At 32.5% G+C, this 12,757-nt stretch overlaps 1 protein-coding gene across 1 annotated transcript; it reads left to right on the top strand.

Annotated features, from left to right (window-relative positions):
- Positions 1–514: 514 nt before the first annotated feature.
- Positions 515–1,447, top strand: LOC101592832 (olfactory receptor 5K3-like). The gene has a single exon (XM_004636609.1). The coding sequence runs from the start codon at positions 515–517 to the stop codon at positions 1,445–1,447; it is 933 nt and encodes a 310-aa protein (XP_004636666.1).
- Positions 1,448–12,757: the final 11,310 nt, after the last annotated feature.

Raw genomic sequence — 12,757 nt, 5'->3', positions numbered from 1 at the left:
AGAGAGAGAGAGAGAGAGAGAGAGAGAGTAGTCATACAGATAGATTCTCTTAGTTCATTGAAAAGAATGGTTTTTGCTAATATTATTTCAACAATAAGTCATGTCTATATCTTGTACTTTGAAAAACTAGTATGAAGAAAACAACATGCAATGTATCAATTTTTGTGACTCTCCTCTAAACTGCTTCAAAACTGTTTCTTATCTTTTCTTTAAAATAAAAATATCGGTGAAATTTATAACATTCTTTCATAGATTGAAAAGATAGCCTTTATCCACACTCAGACTTTCCTTGAATTTACCAATTATTACTTTGAAGTTTTAGAGGTCGTAGTTGATACTTTAAGAAAATAAATGTCCCCTATTTATATATAGTTACACTTTAAAGACTACATGGGATGCTTGAGGGAGAAATTTCTCTTTGTGTGTAAAAAGAAACTGACAAAGCATATTCATTATATTATCTCAATTATAATTTTATGACTTCATAGTTCCTAACTCGATCAGCAAGATAGAGATGGCTGAGGAAAACCACTCTTCAATCCCAGAATTCATCCTCATAGGATTCACAGATCACCCAGACCAGAAGATACTTCTGTTTATCCTGTACTTTGTCATCTACCTCATCACCATGGTGGGGAACCTAGGTTTAGTGGTCTTGATTTATAAGGAGCATCAGTTTCACACACCAATGTACATCTTTCTGGGAAACCTGGCTCTAATGGATGCCTGCTGTTCCTGTTCCATCACTCCCAAGATATTACAGAACTTCTTTTCTCAAGACAGAAGGATTTCCCTCTATGAGTGCATGGCACAGTTTTATTTTCTCTGTCTTGCTGAAACTGCAGACTGCTTTCTTCTGGCAGCAATGGCCTATGACCGCTATGTGGCCATATGTAGCCCTCTGCAGTACCACACCATGATGTCAAAGAAGGTCTGCATTCAGATGAGCATAGGAGCCTACATAGCAGGAAACCTGCATCCCATGATTGAAGTAGGACTTTTGTTTAGGTTAACTTTCTGTGGGTCTCATGAAATCAATCACTTTTTCTGTGATGTCATTCCATTATATAGACTCTCTTGTGTTGACCCTTACATCAATGAAATGACATTCTGTATTCTGGCAGCCTTCATTCTATTATTTACTTTTACCATAGTCTTAATTTCTTACTTGTATATAATTTTCACTTTATTCAAAATGAAAACAAAAGAAGGAAGAAGCAAAGGCTTATCTACTTGTGCTTCTCATTTTCTGTCTGTGTCAATCTTCTATGTTTCTCTTTTATTTGTGTATGTTAGACCAAGTTCTGTTGATGAAGGAGATAACGATATACCTGTTGCTATTTTCTACACTCTAGTAATTCCTTTATTGAACCCTTTTATTTATAGTCTAAGAAATAAGGAAGTAATAAATGTCATTAAACATGTTATGAGGAAGAGATTATTTTAACATCCTGAAACAAGTATCATATTTAGAAAAGTAATTTGATAATTCTTTCTTCAAAATATTCACATAATGACAAAAGGACATAAAAGGCTTCTTGTAAAAATATTATGTTTTTGATGCATCATGATTTTGGATCAAATCAGTTTGGAAAGGGAACTATCTCATAATATTTTTTCAAAATCTATTGTAATAGGTCCCATTAGGAATGAAATAAGTAATTACTCAGGTGCCACAAAGAAAATTAGTATTTTTCAAATGTACCTACCACTGCTAATTTTTGCTAAATTCTAGGCTGCTAGATTTGAATCTTACAATCACAAACACATTCCAAATTATGAAATATTATTATTCTCTAAAGCAAAGTCATCCACATTATGTTTTAAATTTGAGTTTTTACTGCTATTAGTTCTTCTAATTGATTGTGTTTAACTATGTACTAATTGTACATATCTATTCTTTAATCAAGAATTTTTTTTGCTTAGTATCAATCATTTTATTCACATATATGTGAAATCAAGAATCTATATATTGAGAATTTATAAATGTGCAATGAAAATTAAGTACTTGTACTAAAATCTTCATGAGTTTAATTTTTCATGTAATTTGATTGTGTATTATACAATATGATAAGACAGTTAATGAATACATAAATAAAAGTGAAATTTGTCTTTTTGCGTTTTTTACTTTGTTGGTCATTAGGAATGCTACATATCTAAACTGACTCTAATAAAAACATTTATATGTTCATAGCACTAACAGAAGGTTGGTATGTTCAAGAATAAAAGAAGCATAAAAGCAGTAAAATTCTTAAATATCTAAAAAATACTTGTGATATTACTGAACTATATAAATAAAAAGAGAATTTACTGAAAATATACTATTTGTTATATACTTCACTAAACATTTCTTGTTCTCAACCAACTAAGTAGGCACTTTAAAATCCTTTTGTCATTGAAAATCTGAATCACTGACATAATGACTAGGTTTCCCAGCTCACTTAGGTAATTTGCATGTATGTTGTGTTTGAGACAACACTACCTTATTTGCACATCCTCTTTCAATAAATGTAAGTGGCTTTACAGGTTCCCAAGATGAATGCTGTCCTAAGGACTATGAATTTTATTTAGTGTAATCAGACACTGGGGTGGTCCTTGCTTTAGAATAATATGACTGTATGTTTCAGAAAACTGATTTAGTGATTGAGTATTAGGAAACTAAAATGAGATTAACAATTATTTCACATACTGGGTGGTGAGAGTAGAATTTGAGCACAGTCTAAGAAAAGAGTGATGTACACATATCTACACAACTGTTCAGAGAAAAATGAATAGCAAAATGTTTATAGTGAAATAAACAATGTCAGGCCAGAGAATAGTATTGTTGTCTAAGTACCTTCCTGACAATTGCAAGGGAACTTGTTTGATCCCTGGTATTTGATGCAGTACCAGGGTCTCATGGAGACAGCCACAGAAATTGGAGTTGTGCTTAACTCCTCTAATCCCAGCACTGAGGGGGCTGAGACGGGAGGACCATTATGTGTCTTGTAGTAAGACCCTGTACTAAATAACTAAATAAATATTTAAAAAAAGAAATAAATATGTCATACACTATAAAAAAAGAACACGAAAAAAACACATTGTTATTTATCTTAACCCCAAAAATAGATTTTCAATAGACTTTTGCCAATGTTTTGCCAATTTCTCAAACAGTTCTGAACACTTCAATAAAGATATTCAAAAAAAGGACTTCTAGAAGGACTTCTGTATCAGATACTCTTGCTGAAAGTGAAGAATACCTTGAAGGAGATAAAGGGAAGTATGTATTTATTGTAGAAAATTTTAAGTATACACCTTATTTTTCAATCACTTCTTACAAATTACAAGTATTCAAACAAGGGTGATAAATTTCTACTTGTAGTAAATACTTCCTTCAAACTGTGTTTGATATAATTGGTATGTACCATAAGATGAGTTCATGAATTTTATTTTTGAATAATTAGTATCTTATTTTTTGGTTTTTGGTTTGGAATGGAGTGACTACTAGTAGGTAAAGTTTAGATAAACAAATGCTGCATGGGGTCCATAGCAAGTTTGAGGAGTGTAAACAATGAAGAGAAAAGCAATGTCAGAATCAGTATAGACAGTATTGCACACACTCATGATTTTAGTGGACATTTTTATTTTCAGAGTTATATTAAATGCTAGTTATGGAAGAATATATGACTTATTTTGGATCAGAGAGGTAAAAGAGATGGATTATATTGGAAGTTTCTGGGAAGTCAGTTACATTTATTATAAAAGAGATACCCTAAAATGTAATCTTGTGCTTCTTAAATCTTATACTGTTGGCATGTAAAATCTGAATCAATCAACTTTCATATTTCCATGAAAAAGAAAGTCATCCTAGTACTCTAGGGATATAGTCAACACTCAGCTGAAGATTCATGGAAAGAAGGACTCAGCATACTTGGAAAAAGCCAGTCCCCTTGATCATGCAATCCAATAGATCTTTCTAATATTCAAACTTTTTTGGAAAAGGGTTTTGTTTGGAACAGATTGAAACCTAACAGTGACATTCAGGTTTCTTATCTATTCTATTTGCACATTTATACTCTCAGTAAACCCTCACTTTAACTTTTTCTCTACAAAATAACTTTCCATTCATTTCTACAACAGTGAAGTGCTGTCTCTTTTACTAGTCACTTTTATGAAATCTAGCACGGCCACTATTACATTTCAGTTTTAATAATCCTACAATAAAAATAAGTATCATCATGTTACTAGAAAGATACAGCTGTGGACTTCAGGAATCAGGTCTAGGCTGTTATCAACTCATAGTGTAAATGGTACAAGCTGAAAGCTGGATGACAATGACAATGTGTGCATGATGAACTGAGCAGAAATTCAAAAGAGAGATCAGCATCCATCAAGTTAAGTAGTGTAGGATTTCCATGTAAAGCTTAGAGAAATAACTATTGTTCAACTTTCAAATATAAATTGATTTATTCTATTTTAATTTAATGATATAAGGAATATTTTGGTTATCATAATAATATTTATTTGGCTTCAATAGTATTAATATTTATGTTCTTCACATTCAGGTAGTTACCTAGATTTGGTCCACTTGTAGACTTTTTCATGACTTTCTTAGTAAAAACTAAAAGAGACGAAATCCATTTGTAGCATCAATCACAAAGGTCATCTGATGGAATGCCCAAGACATACCACCAGTAGATCAAGACAGCTATGTTCTAACTCATTTTCTTTCTTTCCCAGTCTTTCCCTTTATTTTTCTTTGATGTTTGCTTGTTTGTGCTTTCCTTTTAGTTTTATCTAATACTATTATTTTTCAATTACACTTCCACTGCATCTTCTCCTGTTTTCTCCCTTTCTTGTCTTTCACTGACTAATTTTTAAAATTTTATTTGAATCTTTGGTTCATTAATCCCTCTATCCGTGGTAGTGTAACCACTAAGCATTATCAATTTTCATATAATTAACTCTATGCTAGTAATGCTAGGTGCTCTTCTTTGGTTAGTTTGGAGGTACAGTATATCTCACTTATTAGATATTTACTGAATGTCATCATTTCTGTTTCTTAGTATTTCAGTGTAAATATAGATTATTTTTCTAAGGTTAAGAATAGTACTATGTAGTTTTAAGGATGTGTGAATATCCAGTTTTTGCTTGAACTTTTACTATAGCTGATTTTATTTGTATCACAATGTATCATAATTGCTACTAAATATTGATTTTCTCTATATTCCTGTGTCTGGAATTCCTTTTTGTCACTAACAATACTGCAGCTCATTTTTCATTTAGTTTTGTAAAGAAGGGCATTCCATTTTCATTTAAATACTATAGGTGCAAGAATTCAGCAAATTATGTCAACTTAGTCCAATAGTCAATAATAGTAGTGGGTTTTCTGTAAGAATGACAATGTCCAAAGTTGTTGACTTGAGCCTTTTACAGATAACCACAAAAGGGGGATACAATTGAACAACCATTTTGTATCTATATACTCAAAATAGTTAGGATAGATATACAGCCCCATTCTCTTAATTCAATGAATAGAAAGGTTTGTTCTAATAATGCTTCAGACAGGATATCAGGTCTGCATCTTGTATAATGAATAACCAGTAAGATAATAATTTGCAGTGTATTAAATATTGAAAATGTGCTGATAATCAGTTGTGAAACTGTCTCATTGTGATTTGTTTCTCAATAAATATATGAAAAAATAAAATGTTAAAAAATACTGCAGCCCACGCCAGGACCAGGTACTCAGGCTAGTACACTGTTGCCTCCCTTTGGAAATAAACATAAGGGCTTAGATCTTGGACTGGAGCAAATGCAGATAGTTACCTATGCACAGAGAGTAGTGACTGAAAAGCAGTCATCTTTCCTTTCCATAGAAGGAAAAATGACTTCATTAAAATCAACTTGTAAACCTCAGCACAAAAACAGCAAGAAAAACAAAGCAGAAACATGAGCTAATCCATGAGACATCAAAGAGCAAGAAAAGAAAAACTACACAATAAAATTATTAAAAATCATAACAGAGGAGACTACAAACAGATTAATATTGTGCTGTGAGTTTGAATCACATACATATCAATTCATAATGTATATAACAAAATTTCCAAAAGTTCACAGAAAACACTAACTAAAATGATAGCAAAAACAGCTTAACAAAAATTGGAATACATAAAAAGAAATGAAATGGAAATTGAGATGATAAAAAGTTCTATTGAATGTCTAGGCTGTGGAGGTGAGTATTGTGAGCAAAGAATATAAGGACTAGGGGAAAAAATAGATGTCAGTGACCAATTTCTCAGGGATACCTTGAAAAATAAGACAACATGAAAAATTGATGCAATAGCTGCTAGATGTTGTAAAGAAGACTAATCTAAGATAAATAGAAATTAGTGAACATTTGGAAGACAACTAAAATGACCCTCAAGTTATTGACAAACATGACAGCAAAACTTTTCAAATCTGGGGAAACAATTGTATATGCAGTTAAATAAGACATAGAGAACTCCAAATAGTCATGATCAGAAAATAACCCCTGTATAAAGTGTCAGAGATGAAAAACCCAGAAGTTGAATAGAAAGATCAAATTTTGAAAGATGTTAGAGATAAAGATAAATCCAGTAAAATTATAGCAGAATTGTCAACCAAAATTTAGAGACCAGAATAGCTTGAATTGAAGTGTTTCAAGTGCTGAAACAACACAAATGAACCTGTCGGTGATATATCCTGTAAGCTTTCCAAATTAATGGAGAAATGAGGTGTTTCAATGATAAACAGTAACTTAAGAAATTTATGATCCCCAACTAGCACTGCAACAATATTCTTGAGCTAGTCTAGAAAGCAATAGTGATAAAAATAATTCCACAAAATCTAACAGAATGAATGCATTAATCAGAGTGAGTTGTTAAGTTGAAGAAGAAAAAATGGAACCAACAGCAGAGAAATCAGGCAATGACAGGAATAAGACCATACCTTTTAGAAATAACTCTAAATGTAAGTGAGAAAAAATTGCAGTAACACATTCAAAAGCCAGTTATACATTAAATGTAAGAGCCACATTTAAATTATGATCGTATGGCCCTGATAGAATTCTTTCTCAGTCTGTGCCTTGTTTCTTTGAAAGTGATTTGCTGACTCCATTCCAGTGGGTCTATTATGAACTATATGTGCAGCTATGCATTGTAGAGTTGAAAAATGTGATGTTGTGCTACTTACTGCAATGCTTTTTAGTCTTGAATTATGTGATACAAAGAAAAATATTTCTGCTGTAGTCCTAGAGATTTTAGTCTTTTAACATTCCATATTAAACTTAGAATCAATTTTAAACTGTGATTTATGTTACACACAAATGATTTATGTACAGGATTATACACACAGAAAATATTTTCATCCATTGGATATAAAGTAGGGAGAGAATTTTCTGGTTCAAATGATAATTCCATGTTTTGCTGGTTGAGGAAATGCCACCCTCGTTTCAAAATAGCTGCATCATTTTATGTTCCCAGTAATGGTACAGGAGGGTTCTAGTTTTGCTGCATCCAACATTTGTTATTTCTGTCTTTTTAAAAATTAGACCTTATTGTTTATAGTATGTCAATGTGATTTATATTTTCACTTTGTTGCTACTAAAGAAAAATCTAGTCCTGTAAGTTGATCTACTTGATGCTTTATTAAATGGTTTTTGAAAAATTAAATATACACATGCTATAGTCAGAAATTGTATCCTCATTTAATAGTAAAAATAAAGTCAACTCAGAATTGATGGAATACTTAAATGTAAAACCTAAAATGGTGAAGCAAATAAAGAAAATCACAGGGAGAAACTTCTTAATATTGATCTTCACAATACATTTTATAAAAGACAAGAAAATTACAGAGGAAGATATGGTGGCTCACACTTATAACTCCACCACTAGAAGGGATGAGGCAGGAAGGACCTTCTAAGTTGTAGTCCAGCCTCTGCTATATTGTGAATTCAAGGCCAGCTTGAAGTGCATACTGAAACATTATTTCAAATTGATAGCCCCAAAAGCACAGAAAATAAAAGCAAAAAGAAATAAATGCAATTGAATTAAAACAAACTGCTGCAGAATTTTTGAAAAAATTAAGAGAATGAAAAGCCTGTCTATGGAAGAAGACAAAATATTTGAAAACCCATATTTTCATATATGGTTAAAATCTATATACAAGTAGAACTTGAATATCTTGATAGCCAAAAGGGGAAGAAAAGAACAAAAACGGAAATAATAAAGTGGATGACAAAAAATGCAGAAATACATTTTTAACTTTTTTTTTTGTGGAACTGTTGATTGAACTCCTGCCATTATGTTTGCCAGAGAAGATCTTATTCTACTTTGCCATCCTCCCAGGCCTTAACAAATAATTTTTTTTTTTTCAGAACCAGGGATTGAACTCAGGCCCTTGCACTTGCCAGGGAAGTGCTTATTCCACTGAGCCATCTCCCCAGCTCCAAACAAATAATTATTAAAAGTATAAATAACCAAAAAATATATGAAGCAACACTCAATACCTGTATTTATTAGGAAAGTACCAATGGAAATCACAATGATATACTTATACCTCTTAGGATGACAATGATCGAAAAGTTGGGATGACAGGTGTAAACATGAGAAAAGGATACATACATGCATTCACCATGAGAATGTAAATTTGTAGAGCCATAATGGAAAGTAGTATGGAGCTGCTTAGGAAGCTTAAAAATACAACTCTTGCATGTCCCAATTATCCTAATTCTAGATTTATATCCCAAAGAAAGAGAGTTGGCATATTACTGCTTTCATTTTCATTACAGCAGCACTAACCCTAGCCAGTGAGTAGACCTGCATGTATATCAATAGATGAATGGAAAAAGAATGAATGAAACATATCATAACACATGTGTATGTGTCTGCCGTGCAGTTTTCAACCTTCAAAATTCAATAAATCTTGTCACATGTGACAGCAAGTGTGAACATTGAGGATATTACACCAAGTGAAATAAGCCTGTCACTGAAGAACAAATACCACATGACTCCAGTTGTATATGATACATAAAATAGTACAAATCAGAGGCAAAGTGAAATATGGTTTGTCAGTGGCTGAGGAAAAAGAAATCAGGTATTTCTATGCAATGAGAACAACTCAGATGCTTAGATGACAGGTCTCCTGTACTTAAGGTTCAGAATACTATTGACTTTTTCCCATTGGCTTTCTATCCTGCATGCTACTGAATTTGGTTTCTAATTGTAGGACCTTCTTGGTGGAGGTTTTTGGGACTTCCTGGTAAAGTACTATGTCATCTGTAAATAATGACAGATTAACTTCTTTACCTATTCTTGTTTTATTTCTCTGTCTTTTCCAATGGCTCTAGTTAATGATTCCAGAACTATACTCAATAGGAGTGGTGATAGAGGACATCCTTGTTTTATATCTGATCTGAGAGTAAAATATTTCAGATTTTCCCCATTTAGTATTTATTTGCAGTTGGATTGTAAAAGATAGCTTTTATCAGATTGAGTTAGAATTCACTGATTCCAATTTTCTGTAGGGTTTTGATAACAATTGAATGTTGGACTTTGTTTAGTGCTTTTTCTGTATGACGAAATCAAACCATCTGAGAATTAAACAAAACTTTCCTATAAAGAACTTGTGGTTGAATGTGTAAAGCAAACCTAAGAAATCTTTTATTAGAAATGATTATAATGAGTTTGCAGATAAGCAATTTGAGGACATTTTCTTTTTACCTTTTTTTTTTTTTTTTTTCAACCAGGGACTGAACTCAGGCCCTTGCACTTGCCAAGGAAGCCCTTATTCCACTGAGCCATCTCCTCAGGTCCTGAGGACATTTTCATGTTGGGAATCAAATCTCATATAAAACTGGATAGCATAGGACCGTGATATAGCTTCGTGGACTAAAAGCTTGCTTAGGTAAGCACAGAGGTAAGGGCTAGATACCGGCGCCGCATGCCACACCGGCCATCCACCGGGCAGGCCGAGCACTCGGGAGGCACAAATTAGGAGCATCACTATCAGTCTGAGCTGCATAGTGAGATCCTGAGCAAAATCAATCAATCAATCAAACAATCAAACAATAAAAATAAAAATAATTTGGGTTACATTAAGATGGAGAATATGTCAATAAGAATTTAATCTGAGTAGTGTACACTTATTAAGCAACATTGATGTGCAGAGCATTGAGAAATAGAGAAGTGATGAAAATATCTCTGGAGGTGAATTCTTAAAGGTGAGAGGTATGGAAAAAATGATATAAACCCAGCCCTTGAAATACCAAGATAATGGACAGAGGGTTGGTCTGAACAATAAGAAGGAACAAAAAAATTTGAGGGCCAAAAATTATAACTATACTACAGAAAGGACAGATTTGGGAGGCCAGTTGAAAAGTAACCTTAGTCTGGGCATAGCTTGGTGCTAGTGTCTTTGTCTGGCATCAAAAAGCTCTGGGTTAAATCCTCAGCATCGTCTCAAAAGAAGAAATCTTTATGACTGTGACACTAATTATAGCGATAGCTTACGGACCTACACTTATCTTCAAGTTTATGAAGTTGCACATATTAAAAATCTACAAAGTATGTATAATAACTATATTTTAATAATTTTATCTAGTCATCATATCACTAATAAATGAACTAAGGAACAGAATTTTAGAGATTTTTAGATCACAAATATATAAGATTTGGTCTCATTGTTTCTATTGACAACACCACAGTTTGCAACTCTTTGTAGATCCAAATCTCTCTTTCAATCTCTGCTGATTTTCTATTTTAAGAAAAGAATAAAAATCTTTTCTATTTATCCACTATAAATTTGAGATAGAAAATGTGGAAATGAGAGAGAGAAAGAGAGAGAGACAGAGACAGAGAGAGAGAGACAGAGACAGAAACAGAGACAGAGACAGAGACAGAGACAGACAGACAAACAGAGACAGAGAGACACAGAGAGAGGTGAAAAATCAAGATAGTCTTTAAGCTGACTTCACAATGGCCATTTGCTTTAACTTTAAGATCTCAAAATTAATCCCTCTTTAATGTTGGGAACCATGCCTCTCACATCAGGTGTCTCTGCAGATACACTCTAATGTCAGTGCCAAGCAAATCCCTTTAGAAATAAAAGGAAAAACTAATTTTTTTCAGTTTAATTACATAATTATTTCTGCTGACATATGAATAGAAAGAATGTAATAGAGATTCATAATTTATTCCCCAATGCTTTCAAGACCAAAGCTTTAATTGTTAATCTCCATTAAAACAATGTCACATGGTCATTCAGACACTATAAAAAGTTATTAGCTATGAACTCAAAGTATGATCGTAGATTTCTGATTTACCTATGATATAAAAAAGCAGTAATATGTGTTTGCGTAAATACCTAATGTTTTTACTGTATTCGTATTTTATTTTTATGGTGTTCATGTTTTATTTTTAGCTTGTCTCTGAATTGAAGACAGTATGAAAAGGAATAATAAAACACAATAAGTTTATCAGTTTGCTGATACTTAATAGTAAAGCAACATATTTTTCAGCAAATTTGCAGGTAGGTTCATGAAAGATGTGAAATTGATTTCTTTTTTTACTTGTTTGTTTGTTTTTTTTTGTTTTTTGTTGGAGGAATCGGGGATTGAACTCAGGCACTTTCGCTTGTCAAGGAAGTACTTACTCCACTGAGCCTTCTCCCCAGCCCTGTGAAATTGATTTCTGATTCACAAGAATGATTATATATTGGAACGTGCAAGAAACTTTATACAATGCTTTTAATAAAATGAGTTTTGGAGGGGCAAAATAAAATTTTTAAAGGAAATAATACTAACTGATAAAGAAACCTTTTTTATATGAATTTGATAAGTATTTTTCAGCTGACATCACTAATTGTTGTTAAAATAATTCAAAAATTCATTGTTATAATTTTACTAATATTGGTCAAACTCTCAAAATTCTGAGGAATATTTTAAAGGAATTATAGGTCTGCAATATGTAGAGAAATTTATTTTAATTATTGATTATAAGATTTTAGTGATAAAAGTGCAGCAAAATCTCACCGTGATATAGGAATAAATAGAAAACAAAGAAACAAACAATATATTAAGTTCAGTGAGGTAAGAATAAGAAATAGAAATACCAAAATATGTTTTTTTCAACATTGCACTTTGAATAATTATTGCAGAATTTTCTCTGAAACTGTCTATCTGAAGTGTGCCAAAACCAAAGAATTTTAGCAATTTCTAAAGGAAAATTAGCATTATTTTGTCAGTTTTTCAATGTATATTTATTTCTTCATTTGAATTACTATGACATTATATTTTCATGACTATAGTAAATACGTAGTAAGTTTGGGTATTCATTGAACTTCAGTAAATATGTGACAGATTGTGTGTAGATAAGGTTGTAAACTCTAATACATAAGTCAAGAACCTCCATAAGACTTACAAAACAGTGAAGACAAGAGTTTCTGCAGAAGATGTTTTAGAAAGCACAAGATAGGTATTTGTCATAAAAAATATGCATGTTGTGTGTGGACATTTTATCACCAAATATAATAATGTGAGATATAAGTAGAGAAAACTTAAAAACTGTGGACACAAAATATTAGGACAGGGCCAGCGAGATAGCTCAGTGGACTAAAGTACCTGTTTAGGCAAGCTTAGCCAAGAGCAGGGACTGCAGTCCAATCACTGGTACCACATGGTGCACTTGCCCTGTGCCCCAGATACCCTGAGCTGGCCACAGAATCCAGGTGTAGCGGTGTACACATGTAACCTCCGCAC

The sequence above is a fragment of the Octodon degus genome, unplaced genomic scaffold (assembly GCF_000260255.1).
Source record: "Octodon degus isolate 3935 unplaced genomic scaffold, OctDeg1.0 scaffold00081, whole genome shotgun sequence".
Taxonomy (NCBI): Eukaryota; Metazoa; Chordata; class Mammalia; order Rodentia; family Octodontidae; genus Octodon; species Octodon degus.
This window is presented reverse-complemented; position numbering and strand designations above follow the sequence as displayed.